Source organism: Microcaecilia unicolor, chromosome 10 (assembly GCF_901765095.1).
Source record: "Microcaecilia unicolor chromosome 10, aMicUni1.1, whole genome shotgun sequence".
In the NCBI taxonomy this organism is placed as follows: domain Eukaryota; kingdom Metazoa; phylum Chordata; class Amphibia; order Gymnophiona; family Siphonopidae; genus Microcaecilia; species Microcaecilia unicolor.
Window position 1 is genome coordinate 141,852,148 of NC_044040.1, and position 15,149 is coordinate 141,867,296.

General features: G+C 43.2%; 1 protein-coding gene across 1 annotated transcript in view; it reads left to right on the top strand.

Moving 5' to 3' along the window:
- LOC115478337 (autoimmune regulator-like) overlaps positions 1 to 10,714 on the top strand; it is a 135,174-nt gene extending 124,460 nt beyond the window's left edge. The window contains exon 13 of the mRNA XM_030215641.1: positions 10,634 to 10,714. Within this exon, the coding sequence (XP_030071501.1) occupies positions 10,634 to 10,714 (81 nt within the window). The remainder of the gene's footprint in view (positions 1 to 10,633) is intronic.
- The last annotated feature ends 4,435 nt before the right edge of the window (positions 10,715 to 15,149 follow it).

Sequence of the window (15,149 nt, forward strand, 5' to 3'; positions counted from 1 at the left end):
TAACTTCCAAAACAAAGATCCTAACTATGAAAAAGAAGTGCCTTAAATATTATAGTAGGGCCCTAAAATACAAATACATTTATCAGGAAAGCTGAACAAGCCAAAATACTACAGAATGCTACATGGAAACTTCATGCTAACAGAATACCTCAGTCACACACACAAGACACAAATGCCAAATACAGAATAAGTGACCACACACTGTAGAAATATAAATTAAATGGAAACCCCAAGAAACTAGACCTTGCATGTAGTACAACACCAGAGAAACAAGAAAGAATGGCATTTGCTCCTGTGCAAAATATAAAGATGGCACATGCCAGGGATGGTGTTAGGGGATGCAACTAGGGCAATTGTGCTTGGTTCCTTGGCCAGAGAAAGCCTGCATGCTGGAAGCTGAAGGCGCAGCCTGGTAATGGACTTTGGGGTCCTTTCCTAGATTTCTTTTCTGGACCCCAGCCATGTTTACCATCAACTTTGGCAAGATGTACATTCCAAATCCAACATATTATATTCACAACATTGAAAATAAAATACTTTTTTATACCTTTTTGTTGTCTGGTCATTTTTTCTCAAATCATATTGGTCCCAGTCTCTGGTTTCTGCTTCCCTCTGTCTTCTCTTAACTCACTTGCCAGGGTCTCCTATTTGACATTTCTTCTTTCTTCATGTCCATCATCCATCTCCCATCTCTGTTTTCCTATATTTCCTTGTTCATTATCTCCCCTGTGTTCATATCCCCTCATCCATCATCATTCCTCTGTGCACCTATGCACCCCATGCCCAGCATATCCCTTCTGCGTTCCTATTCTCTCCCTTGTCTGGTATCTCCCCCCCCCCCCACCCGTGTCCATATACCCCCCTCTCCAGTGTCCAGCATTTTATCTCTATTCTATATCCCCCCCCCCCCCTTGGTCAGGCATTACCCCTCTGTGCCCATGTGCTATCCCCATACAGCATCTCACATTTGTGTCCCTGTCCCCATGCTCCCACCTAATGCCCATCATCTCCCTTCTGTATCTGTATACTTCCCTATGTCCCCTTTCTCCCTCCTCCACACCAATGTGTCCCTCTCCTCTCTGATCCCACCCCCCAACCAGCTTCTCTTCCTCTCTTTCCTTCCCCTTATGCATCTGGCTCTTTCTCCCTGCATCTCTCTCCCTTCCCTCTGCATATCATCATCTGCATATCCAGCACCTCTCCTGCAGCCCCCCCCCCCAACACGTCCAGCATCTCTCTCCCTTTCATCCAGCCCCCCTACATGTTCAGCACCTCTTTCCCTTTCATCCAGCCCCCATACATGTCCAGCACCTCTCCCCTTCACTTCAACCCTCTGCATATCCAGCACTTCTCCCCTTTCCCTCCACCCCCCTGCATATCCAGCACCTCTCCCCTTCCTTCCACCCCCCTATATATCCAAAACCTCTCCCTTCCCTCCAACCTCCCCTCTGCAAATCCAAAACCTCTCCCCTTCCCTCTGCAAATCCAAAACCTCTCCACTTCCTTCCAACCTCCCTTCTGCAAATCCCAAAACCTCTTTCCTTCCTTCCAACCTCCCCTCTGCAAATCCAAAACCTCTTCCCTTCCCTCCAACCTCCCCTCTGCAAATCCCAAAACCTCTCCCCTTCCTTCCAACCTCCCCTCTGCAAATCCCAAAACTTCTCTCCCTTCCCTCCAACCTCCCCTTTGCAAATTCCAAAACCTATCCTCTTCCTTCCAACCTCCCCTCTGCAAATCCCAAAACTTCTCTCCCTTCCCTCCAACCTCCCCTCTGCAAATTCCAAAACCTATCCCCTTCCTTCCAACCTCCCCTCTGCAAATCCCAAAACTTCTCTCCCTTCCCTCCAACCTCCCCTCTGCAAATCCCAAAACCTCTCTCCCTTCCCTCCAACCCTCTGCCCCTGGCAAGTCCAGCACCCTGCTGTTCCCTCCCCTCCCTGCCTCCCCTTACTGGGCCAGCACGCAGCACCCCACTCACTTCCTCACCCTCTCCCACCCCTGTCGCAGCGCTTATTTAATGTTGTCGGCGCTGCTGTTACAGTTTCCCACCCCCGCGGCGGTGCTTTACACTTTACCTAACAGCAACGCTACAGATGCAGCGCTGACGTCCGAGTCCGATGTCCTGCTCCAGGGGGCCTTCCGCGTCCCGCCTCCATAACAGGAAGTTACATCAGCGTGGAAGGCCCCGGAGCAGGACGTCGGACTCGGACGTCAGCGCTGCATCTGTAGCGTTGGCTGTTAGGTAAAGTGTAAAGCGCTGCCGCGGGGGTGGGAAACTGTAACAGCAGCGCCGACAACATTAAATGAAGCGCTGTGGCAGGGGCGGGAGACGGTCACGATAAGGATCTGCTTCTGGGCGGGCGGGCCTGAGGCTAAACTGGGTGGGCCTGGGCCCATCCAGGCCCACCCGTAGCTACACCCCTATTTTGTGCTCTACTTAACTTTCTGTTCTTTCTGCCCCATCTCTGCTGCATTTTGATTCTAGGATTGAAGAGAAAGGGTCTGGAACAGCTAGAACAGGTGTTCTTCTTTGCTCTGCAGAGTCTGCTTAAGAACATGTGCTGCCATACTAGGACAAACCAAAGGTCCATCGAGCCCAGTATCCTGTTTCCAACAGTGACTAATCCAGGTCACAAGTACCTGGCAAGATCCCAAAAGAGTAAAAAAAAAAAAAATGCTTCTTATCCTAGAAATAAGCCGTGGATTTTCCCAAGTCCATCTTAATAATGGCTTATGGACTTTCTTATAGAAGATTATCCAAACCTTTTTTAAACCCTGCTAAGCTAACTGCTTTTACCACATTCTCTAGCAGTGAATTCCAGAGTTTAATTATACTCTGAGTGAAGAAATATTTTCTCTGATTTGTTCTAAATTTATTACTTAGTAGCTTCATTGCGTGCCCCTTAGTCCTAGTGTTTTTGGAAAGAGTAAACAAGCGATTCACTTCTACCTGTTCAACTGTGCTCAGTATTTTATAGACCTCTATCATATCTCCCCTCAGCCGTCTCTTCTCCAAGCTGAAGAGCTCTAACCACTTTAGCCTTTCCTAACAGATAAGTCATTCCATCCCCTTTATCATTGTCTTTCTGAAAATCTAGATACACTACATCAGCCAGCTAACCTTTATCCAAATGTTTATTCATGCTTTCAAAGAAATGAAGCAAATTGGTGAGGCAAGACTTCCCTCAGCTGAACCCATGCTGACTCTGTCCCATTAAAACATGTTTATCTATGTGTTCTGTAATTTTATTCTTTATAATAGTTTCCACTATTTTACCTGGCACCGAAGTCAGGCTTACTGGTCTATAATTTCCCGGATCAACCCTAGAATTCTTTTAAAAAATCAGCATCACATTGACCACCCTCTAATCTTCAGGTACTACAGATGATTTTAACGACAGGCTACATATTACTGCTGCAATTTCATGCTTGAGTTCTTTGAGTACCCTTAGATGTATGCCATCCGGTCCAGGTGATTTACTACTCTTTAATTTGTCAATTTGGCTCAGTACATCTTACAGGTTCACCAAGATTTCTTACAGTTCTTCTGCATCATCACCCCTGAAAACCATTTCCGGTACAGGCAGATATCTTACATCTTCTTCTGTAAAGACAGTAGCAAAGCATTCATTCAGTTTCTCCATTATGGCCTTGTCCTCCCTGAGTACCCTTTTTGCTCCTTCATGATCTAACAGTCCTACAGATTCCCTCGCAGGCTTTCTGCTTCTGATGTACCTGAAAACATTGTTACTGTGAGGTTCAGCCTCTGCGGCAAGTTTCTCTTCATATTCTCTTTTAGCCTTCTTTATTAATGCTTTGCATCTGACTTGCCAGTGCTTATGTTGCTTCTTATTTTATTTATTTATTTATTTTCTTACATTTGTACCCTGCGCTTTCCCACTCATCATTTGGGTCCTTTTTCCATTCCTTGAAGGACAATCTTTTAGTAATGGCCTCTTTTAATTCAACTTTTAACCATGCTGGCTGACGTTTTCTCTTCTTTCCACCTTTGCAAATACGTGAAATGCATCTGGACTGGGTTTCCAAGATGGTATTTTTGAATAATGTCCATGCCTGATTCAGTGTCCTAACCTTTGCAGCCAATCCTTTTAGTTTCTTTTTAACCATTTTCGCATTTTATTATAGTTGCCCTTTCGAAAATGAAATGCAGCTACAGTAGATTTGCTTTGCAGATTCATTCCAGATAGTAGCTCAAACTTGTTCATGTTATGATCACTGTTTCCCAGGGGACCCAACACCTCCACCTCTCGCACTATGCCTTGCATGCCACTAAGGACCAGTTCCAAAATGGCTCCCCCTCTCATCAGTTCCTGAACCAGTTGCTTCAAGAAGCAGTCACTTATTACATCTAGAAATTTTATTTCCCTGGCACTCCCTGATGTAACATTTATCCAGTCAATATTGGGGTAATTGAAATAACCCATTATTATAGTGTTGCCCAATTTGCCAGCTTTCCTAATCTCTGTAAACATTTCTTCATAGTAACATAGTAGCATAGTAGATGACGGCAGAAAAAGACCTGCACGGTCCATCCAGTCTGCCCAACAAGATAAACTCATATGTGCTAGTTTTTGTGTACACCTTACCTTGATTTGTACCTGTCCTTTTCAGGGCACAGACCGTATAAGTCTGCCCAGTACTATCCCCGCCTCCCAACCACCAGCCCCGCCTCCCACCACCAGCTCTGGCACCCATTCTAGGCTAAGCTCCTGACGATCCCTTCCTTCTGAACAGGATTCCTTTATGTTTATTCCACGTATGATAAACTCATATGTGCTAGTTTTTGTGTACACCTTACCTTGATTTGTACCTGTCTTTTTCAGGGCACAGACCGTATAAGTCTGCCCAGCACTAGCCCCGCCTCCCAACCACCGGCTCTGCTACCCATTCTAGGCTAAGCTCCTGACGATCCCTTCCTTCTGAACAGGATTCCTTTTTGTTTATCCCACGCATGTATGAATTCCGTTACCGTTTTCATCTCCACCACCTCCCGCGGGAGGGCATTCCAAGCATCCACCACCCTCTCCGTGAAAAAATACTTCCTGACATTTTTCTTGAGTCTGCCCCCCTTCAATCTTATTTCATGCCCTCTCGTTCTACTGCCTTCCCATCTCCGGAAAAGGTTCATTTGCGGATTAATACCTTTCAAATATTTGAACGTCTGTATCATATCACCCCTGTTTCTCCTTTCCTCCAGGGTATACATGTTCAGGTCAGCAAGTCTCTCCTCATACATCTTGTAACGCAAATCCCATACCATCCTTGTAGCTTTTCTTTGCACCGCTTCAATTCTTTTTACATCCTTAGCAAGATACGGCCTCCAAAACTGAACACAATACTCCAGGTGGGGCCTCACCAGCGACTTGTACAGGGGCATCAACACCTCTTTTCTTCTGCTGATCACACCTCTCTCTATACAGCCTAGCAAACTTCTAGCTACAGCCACCGCCTTATCGCACTGTTTCATCGCCTTCAGATCCTCAGATACTATCACCCCAAGATCCCTCTCACCGTCCGTACCTAGCAGACTCTCACCGCCTAACACATACGCCTCTCGTGGATTTCTACTCCCTAAGTGCATCACTTTGCATTTCTTCGCATTGAATTTTAATTGCCAAACTTAGACCATTCTTCTAGCTTCCTCAGATCCTTTTTCATGTTTTCCACTCCCTTCGGGGTGTCCACTGTGTTACAAATCTTAGTATCATCTGCAAATAGGCAAACTTTACCTTCTAACCCTTCGGCAATGTCACTCACAAATATATTGAACAGAATCGGCCACAGCACTGATCCCTGAGGCACTCCACTACTCACCTTTCCCTCATCCGAGCGAACTCCATTCACCACCACCCTCTGGCGCCTGTCCTTCAACCAGTTCCTAATCCAGTTCACCACTTCGGGTCCTATCTTCAGCCTATCCAGTTTATTTAAGAGCCTTCTGTGGGGAACCGTGTCAAAAGCCTTGCTGAAATCTAAGTAGATTACGTCTATAGCACGTCCACGGTTCAATTCTACGGTCACCCAATCAAAGAATTCAATGAGATTCGTTTGGCACGATTTCCCTTTGGTAAAACCATGTTGTCTCGGATCTTGCAACTCATTGTCTTCCAGGAAATTCACTATCCTTTCCTTCAGCATCGCTTCCATTACTTTTCCAATAATTGAAGTGAGGCTTACCGGCCTGTAGTTTCCAGCTTCTTCCCTATCACCACTTTTGTGAAGAGAGACCACCTCCGCTGTTCTCCAATCCCTCGGAACCTCTCCCATTTCTAAGGATTTATTAAACAAATCTTTAAGAGGACCTGCCAGAACCTCTCTGAGCTCCCTCAATATCCTGGGGTGGATCCCATCCGGTCCCATGGCTTTGTCCACCTTTAGTTTTTCAAGTTGTTCATACACACTCTCTTCCGTGAACGGTGCTATATCCACTCCATTCTCAAATGAACTTTTGCCAGTCCATCGCGATCCTTCTCCCGGATTTTCTTCAGTAAAAATAGAACAAAAGTATCTATTTAGCAAGTTTGCCTTTTCTTCATCATTATCTACATAGTGGTTTGCAATATCTTTTAGTCTCACAATTCCCTTTTTAGTCATTCTCCTTTCACTAATATACCTGAAGAAGTTTTTGTCACCCCTTCTTACATTTCTAGCCATTTGTTCTTCCGCTTGCGCTTTCGCCAGACATATCTCTCTCTTGGCTTCTTTCAGTTTCATCCGGTATTCCTCCCCGTGTTCCTCGTCTTGAGTTTTTCTGTATTTCTGGAACGCCAACTCTTTAGCCTTTATTTTCTCAGCCACTTGCTTGGAGAACCATATCGGTTTCCTTTTTCTCTTGCTTTTATTTACTTTCCTTACATAAAGGTTTTTGGCCCTATTTATAGCTTCTTTCAGCCTGGACCACTGTCCTTCCACTTCTCGTACGTCCTCCCAGCCCATCAGCTCCTTCCTTAGGTATTCCCCCATTTTACTAAAGTTAGCACGCTTGAAATCCAGGACTTTGAGTTTTGAGTTGCCGCCCTCCACTTCAGCCGTCATATCAAACCAAACCGTTTGATGGTCACTGCCGCCCAGGTGGGCACCCACTCGGACATTTGACACGCTATCCCCATTTGTGAGCACCAGATCCAGCGTCGCTCCCTCCCTCGTGGGTTCCATGACCATTTGTCTGAGCAGAGCACTTTGGAAAGCATCCACAATCTCTCTACTTCTTTCCGATTCCGCAGATGGAACCTTCCAATCTACATTCGGCAGATTGAAATCTCCTAGCAACAGCACCTCTCTCTTCTTTCCCAACTTTTGAATATCTACGATCAGGTCTTTATCTAATTCTTCCAATTGTGTCGGAGGTCTGTAGACAACACCCACGTCGACAGAGGTTCTATCATCTCTTTTTAAGGTGATCCATATCTCTTCTTCCTTACCCCAGGTCCCTGTCATTTCGGTCGCCGTGATATCATTTCTCACATATAGAGCTACTCCTCCACCTTTACGACCCTCTCTATCCTTCCTAAATAGATTATAGCCTATGTGTTCATTCTGTCCTAGCGGACGGTAGTACAGCCCTACAATAACACTCCTTCCCTTCACAGATGGAATTTCTATGCATAATGATTCCACGCTTCTATCCATGCTATGTGGAATGTTTATTTTATTTGACTCAATTCCCTCTTTAACATATAGTGCAACCCCCCCTCCAATCATTGCAATACAAATTTTACCCTGTTAACACAGTGTCCCATTGATTGTCCTCTTTCCACCAAGTCTCTGAGATCCCTATTATATCTACCTCATCATTTAGTGCTATATACTCTTATTTTTTAGGCTTCTAGCATTTGTATACAGGCAATTCATATTGTGTTTTTTCCTTTGATCTACAAGCTGCTTAGAAGCTGAAGGGGATAATGTACATCCTTTATCCTGCTCTCTCCTTAAGCACACCTGGCTTATCTTCAGCATTGTTGAAACTTCTCTACCAGGATTCCTGTTTCAATAGTATCCTTCAAGGATACTCCACACTGAGCCATGCGCTCCTGGGCGACTGTTGGCTTCCCCCTCCCCACACCCCAATTCTAGTTTAAAAGCTACTCTATCTCCTTTTAAAAGTGCCAGCAGCTTGGTTCCATCCCGGTTAAGGTGGAGCCCATTCTTTTGGAACAGTCTCCCCTTTCCCAGAATGTTGCCCAGTTCCTAACAAATCTAAATCTCTCATCTCTGCACCATTGTCTCATCCACAAATTGAGACTTTGGAGCTCTGTTTGCCTTTTGGGTCCTGCCCATGGAACAGGAAGCATCTCTGAAAATGCTACCCTGGAGGATTTGGACCTCAGTATTCTAACTAAGAGCCTAAATTTAGCTTCCAGAACCTCCCTCCCACATATTCCTATGTCATTGGTACCCACATGTACCAAAACAGCTGGATCCTCCCCAGCACTGTCTAGGTGATGCGTGAGGTCTTCCACCTTTGCACTATGCAGGTTAAGTGACCAGGCGATTCTCATGTCCACCAGCCACCCAGCTATTTACATGCCTAATGATCGAATCACCAACTACAACAGCTGTCCTAACCCTTCCCACCTGGGCAGAAGTTCCCAGAGACATATCCTTGGTACGAGAGAATAGTGCATCCCTTGGTGGGCAGGTCCTGGCTACATTAGTACTTCCTACTTCACCAGGGTGATGCTCTCCTTCTAGGAGACCTCCCTCCTCCAAGGCAGCTCAGGGACCGCCAGACTGGAGGTAGAACTTCTCTACAACGTCCCTATAGGTCTCCTCTATGTATCTCTCTGTCCCCATCAGCTCCACTAACAGGCATATTTTCAAAGCACTTTGGGAGGCTAAGTTCCATAGGTTTCTATGGAACTTTGGGAGGCTAAGTGCTTTGAAAATGAGCTTGAAAGTCTACTACTCTAACCTGAAGAGAATGGACCTGTTCTCTGAGAGCTAGGAGCTCTTTGCTTCAGGCACACACATATAACTGCTCACTAACTGGAAGATAATCATACATGTGATACTCAATGCATAATTCTGGATAGCACCCCTCTCGCTGTTGGACTGCTGTCTCCATCTTAGTAGTTTTGAGTTTTTCAATAATTTAAAATTTGCTAAGGTATTAAGGATATTAGTATAACGTAACAACTAGGTCCTTCTGTACCTTCTAGAGGTTATCTGTTAATGCTGTGGTACAAAGTTCAAGTTTTAGAACTAGGGGGAAAAGAGTATGGAGATTAGTTGATAAAGTTTGCTTTTTTATATTTTTATTCTGCCTATCACTAACCTACAAGTCTTCCTTTAAACCCCAATCTTTAAGTTCCCAAAGCACAAAGCAAAATAATGTTCACTTACCAGATAAATGTCCTCTTCTCTCAGAACTTCTCAGAAAGAAAGTTAAGGGGGACCTTTCCTATTTATATAGTTTTGAATCTAAGGGGACTGCTTCAAACAGACCCTTTCAAGCTAACTCAGTAATCAGTTGCCCTTAATAACCTTTGCAAATATTCTACTTCCTCACACCTTAATTAACACCTAATTCAGGTCAGTAGTAATGCACTAGTAATGTCCAGCAGCCAAAGAACAGAAAATAACTGTCTTTTAGAACAAGAGTTGAGCCTTCCTACTACTCTTTTTAAAATTCTTTCACTAAGTTTCGATCTCTAGAAAACGTTTGAGTTTAAAACTATGGGAAAAGTGTCTACTTCTAGAGAAAATTACAGTTTAAAACTATGGGGAAAGGGTTGTACAGTTGAACTAGTTATTAATGTTTGTTTTTCTCTCTGTCCCCCCCCCCCCCTAAGATTAAACTAGGTCCTGCTGTGCTTGCTAGAGGCTATCTGTTAATGCTGTGGTACAAAGTTCAAGTTTTAAAACTAGGGGAAAAGAGTATGGAAATATTGATAAAGTTTGCTTTTTTCTATTTTTATTCTGCCTATCACACCTACAATTCCTCCTTTAAAATCCAATCTTTAAGTTCCCAAAGCACAAAGCAAAATAATGTTCACTTACCAAAGAAATATCCTCTTCTCTTACAACTTCTCAAGTAAATAGAGCCCTAGAATTTTAGTGGTTACGATAGATATCTCTACCCTTAGAAGCTTCTGTGAGAGCAGGAAGTTGGTGTTGCCCCCATGCAAGGAACCAAAGATATAACACAAATAAAACCAAACAAGTTCTGCTGATAAAGATCTAGTGCTGGACAGAAATGTTGGATGGCAAAATGTGTTAATACTCTTTGACTATTCTACCTCAGCACCTTGCATTTTTCTTTTGCTACAGCTAAATAATACTTTTGGTGATTGCAGCAGTATAAGCAAGTAGCAGCTTGGACACTATTTCATTTTGAAATGTGCTTGTATGTGTTGAGCAATTCTCAGAAGTCCAATTTCTACATATAAAACACTGTTTTATATACAGATATGTATTTGAAAATTGCTTCCAAACTATAAGGGAATAGACTGAGAAGTAACATTCAAAATGTCTGTAAGAATTTGCTGGTACACAGAGATGTGACACTGTATTGAATTAAATAGGTTCTTATTTTCCCAAAATCATTATGTAAAGTGGGTCATTGCTAATCGTTACATGGTTTTTATTGCTGAACCTTGTATTTCTTTAGCAGAGCTCCTTTGATGGTATCCTGCAATGGGCTTTTCACAACATGTCACGTCCCCTGTCGGAAGCTCCAGGATTCTTCTGTTAGTATCTGACAGATGAGTGATCTATTATCAACAGAAGAAAGAATGCACTGGCTTCTCAGCATGGGATCTCCATCATTACTGATGATTCCAGATGTGTGACAAAATATACAAGAAAATGGCAAAAAAAATTTGCTTCTTCAGTTGTAGAAAAATTTGTGAAAATTTCAACTTCTACAAATTTCATCACTATAAAATTTAATGGAAAATGTTTTAGTATAAATGATATAAAGTTCGCCTTTTACTAAATTCACAGGACCCATCTTTGTATAAAGCCAATGAATAATGCAGAACTGGCAAATTTGGCATCTTTCAACTTTTATGTGAAATCGCCAATTAAAAGATGTGGAAAATATTTTGAAAAATGTGAATTCTGTACAGTAGAACACTTAAAAATTGTTGTGACATGAAAATGCTACTTTTTATGCATCTTTAATGTTGAAAACTTGAAGCAGATGATGTAACTGAGTGGCTGTGGTCACAGGCAGTTACAGAATAGAGCATAGCAATTTTGGGCAGGCAAAAGGTTTGTTTTTTCAGATATAAGGGTGACCACTTCAAAATTAATTAACCACCACATCACCTCTTAAGTTCTAAAGAACACTCCTCAAAATCACCATCAGTGTTGTTCAAAGTACTAGGTCAAAGTACTTATGTAAAAGTAAAAATAAATGCCTATGTTAGTACTTAAGTAAAAGCACAGTGAATAACACATGATAAAATTACTTAAGTGAAAATAAAAGTTACTGCTTAATATAATACTTTGAGTAAAAAGCAAAACTACTGCAACTACAATGAATGCATTAATGTTTTTGTCCCAATAACTTTACTGCTCTACAATTCAATCCATTTTACTTTTAGTAAAACTAAATTTTGAAAATGACTGTCACTCATGTGAGTGTGTTTGTGAGACATTAATCCAGCCCAGCTAAAATAAAGTGTTCAACAACTGCACTGGAAGGAACAGAGTGTTCAGTCTGATAAAAAGTTCCTTCAAATCAGACCAGGGTCCGCAGGTGTTGATCAAGGGAATCTGTATGAAATATTTGACTTCTATATAGCAAAGAATGTTTTATCATCATCATTGTCATAAGAACATAAGAATAGCCATACTGGATCAGACCAATGTTCCATCTAGACCAGTAACTTGCTTCCAATAATGGCCAATCCAGGTGACAAGTACCTGGCAGAAACCCAAATAGTAGCAACATTCCATGCTACCAATCCCAGGGTAAGCAATGACTTCTCCCTTGTCTATCTCAATAGCAGACTATGGACTTTACCTCCAGGAACTTGTCCAAACCTTTTTTATCATCTCCATTATAAGTAGTACTATATAGCTCTACTTGCATCTTCACCTTCATCTTTGTTATCATAATTGTGCTGCCCAATTACAGAGAAGGCTTTCACAACGTTGGAATCATTATCTTTTATTGTTCTAACAATTTTTCATCTGATGGCAAACTCTGTTTGAATATCTTCGAGACCTAATGCAAAAACAAATGTGTGGGAAAGGCCAGACAAGCAGACTTCCCCTCTAAAGATTCTATTAATCCAGTGGACAGTCATCCCAATGCAAAATTTTCCATGGGATGACCAGCAGTCTGTCATGGTAGAGATATATGTCTATTCACCAAGAACTTCAAACAGCTTTACCTCCATCTCTGCTTCAAAGTGACCCAACTCAACACTGTTCAATTTGGCTGGAGACCAATAACCAATTCAACAAACACAGGGCCTCTTTTATCAAGCCACACTAGCAGTTCCCATGCAGTAATGCTGACGGAGCCCATTCAAAGTGAATGGGCTTTGTTGGCATTATCACATGGGAGCTGCTAGCAGAGCTTGATAAAAGAAGCCCACAGAGAACTCCACTGTTCTCATAGGCTATATTCACTGAACAGCAACACTTAAGATGAGATGATCTACTATTTACATGAGGTTTGCAATAGTAAAATCCTGTTTCAGGTTTTGCTGTTTCATTTGGTTTACCAAAGGGAATCAACATTTACGTCTTGCTTACATTTTTACTTGTTATTTTTAACTGTGAACATCAGGGCCGTGCCGATGCGGTAAGCGGGGTAAGCGCCGCAGGGGGGCGCCCACCTCTGGAGGGTGCCGCCGCGGTGCTTACTCTCGCCCTGCGCCGCCGAGGCCTTTAAATCTTTTACCTGGTCGCAGCAGCGTCAGTGAAAGCGCTGCCGACGTCTCCCTTCCCTTGCACTCATTGGTTCCCTCAGTGTCCCGCCTTCTTCTGACGTCAGAAGAAGGCGGACACTGAGGGAACCAAGAGCGCGAAGGGAAGGTAGACGTCGGCAGCGCTCCGCTTTCACTGACGCTGCTGCGACCTCTTCGTTGCCATCGCGTCGTCCCACCCCCCACTTCACGCGATTCGCAAACCGCGCTGCCGCTTAGCACTGCTTAAAAAAAAAATTTACACATCAGCAGGAACAGGCTGCTTCAGCCAATCCCAGGAGCCTTCCTTCAGCCCTCAGGGGTGGAACACGCTGAAGGAAGGCCCCTGGGATTGGCTGAAGCAGCCTGTTCCTGCTGACGTGTAATTTTTTTTTTTTAAGCAGTGCTAAGCGGTTCGCGAATCGCGTGAAGGGAGAAGACAATTTGCTGGAAATGGAGGGGAGGGGAGAGAGAGGAGGATTGCTGGCTATGGATGGAGGAGGAGGGAAGGGCAGAGAGGGACAAGGATGGACATGGGGGCCCAGGGAGAGGACAATTTGCTGGAAATGGAGGGGAGGGGAGAGAGAGGAGGATTGCTGGCTATGGATGGAGGAGGGAAGGGCAGAGAGGGACAAGGATGGACGTGGATGGGAGGACAGGACCCAGGGAGAGAGAAGAAATTGCTGGAAATGGATATAGAGCAAGAAATGAAGAAGAAAGGAGGAAAGTAAAGAAATAAATGGAAAGGAAGCCCTGGAAATGGAGTTAAGAGGACAGATAGCAGCAGACTCAGATACTGGCCAGCATGATCGGAAAAAGAAAGTCACCAGACAACAAAGGTAGAAAAAAATCATTTTATTTTCATTTTAGCGTTTGGAATATGTCTACTTTGAGAATTTACATCTGCTATCTTATTTTGCAATGTATAGCAATTTGTTTCTAAGAATATTGCTGACAATTCCTGTCAGTGTAGCAAGTGGTGAGCGATCATTTTCACCGGGGGGGGGGGGGGGGGCGCCAACTGATAGTCTGCAGGGGGGCGCCAGAGACCCTAGGCACGGCCCTGTTGAACATCAGATGTGAGTAAAAGTAGTAAAAATTGGTGAAATTATTACTTCAGTAAAAGTAACAAGTGACAAAACTTTTACTTAAGTACAGTAACTAATTACATTTATTTAGTTACTATACAATACTGATTGCCATACCACACTACCAAACATTTCAACTTATCAGGAGCCCATACAAAAGGGAGGCCACTCAGATGCTGCCTATGGGTATGTACATTAAGGGGCATATCCCAGAAAATTTGTCAGTCAAGGCAAACAGAATGGTCAAGAATTGTGTGCATATATAAAGCAATAAGTGATCTGCACAGGCAATGTGTAACTTTTTCCCTGACACTTCATCCCAACAAAAAAAATAAATAAAAATTACTTTAAAAAAATAATCATTTGAATTGCTCCATGGTGTGACCAAACATTGAGTATTGTGTGCAGTTCTGGTCACTGCATCTCAAAAAAGATATAATGGAATTAGAAAAGGTACAGAGAAGAGAAACCAAAATGATAAATGAGATGGGATAACTTCCTTATGAGGAAATGCTAAAGAGGCCAGGACTGGTCAGCCTGGAGAAGAGATGGCTGAAGGGTGATATGATAGAGTTCTAAAAGTGGGAATGGAATGGGTAAACGTGAATTACTTGTTTACTCTTTTCAACAGTACAACGACTAGGGGACACCAATGAAGCTGTTAAGTAGTACATTTAAAACAAATCAGAGAAAATATTTCTTCACTCAACATGTAAATTAAGCTCTAGAATTCATTGCCAGAGAATGTAGTAAAAATCATTAGCACTGCAGGATTTAAAAAGGCTTGAACAAGTTTCTAAATGGATTGTGAGAATTCACTGCTTATTCCTGGGATAAGTAGCATGACATCTATTCTACTCTTTTGGGATCCTACCAGGTACTTGTCACCTGGATTGACCACTGTTGGAAACAGGATACTGGGCTTGATTGGCTTTCAGTCTGTTCCAGTATGGTAATGCTTATGTACTTAGTTACAGCGTCCTTCTTCTCCTACAGTTTCCCAAGGCAAGCATGCTTAAGTTATTCCAGCATCAGCCCCGCCCGATGATGTCAGTGGGTTGCTGCAAAACTCCACTGGAGCTGCTGGAACAGATTCAAAGGGGACCCCACACAGCCAGGTCCACATGTAAATGTGGACACCTAGGTTATAGAACTGCACTTGACTAATATAAGGTAT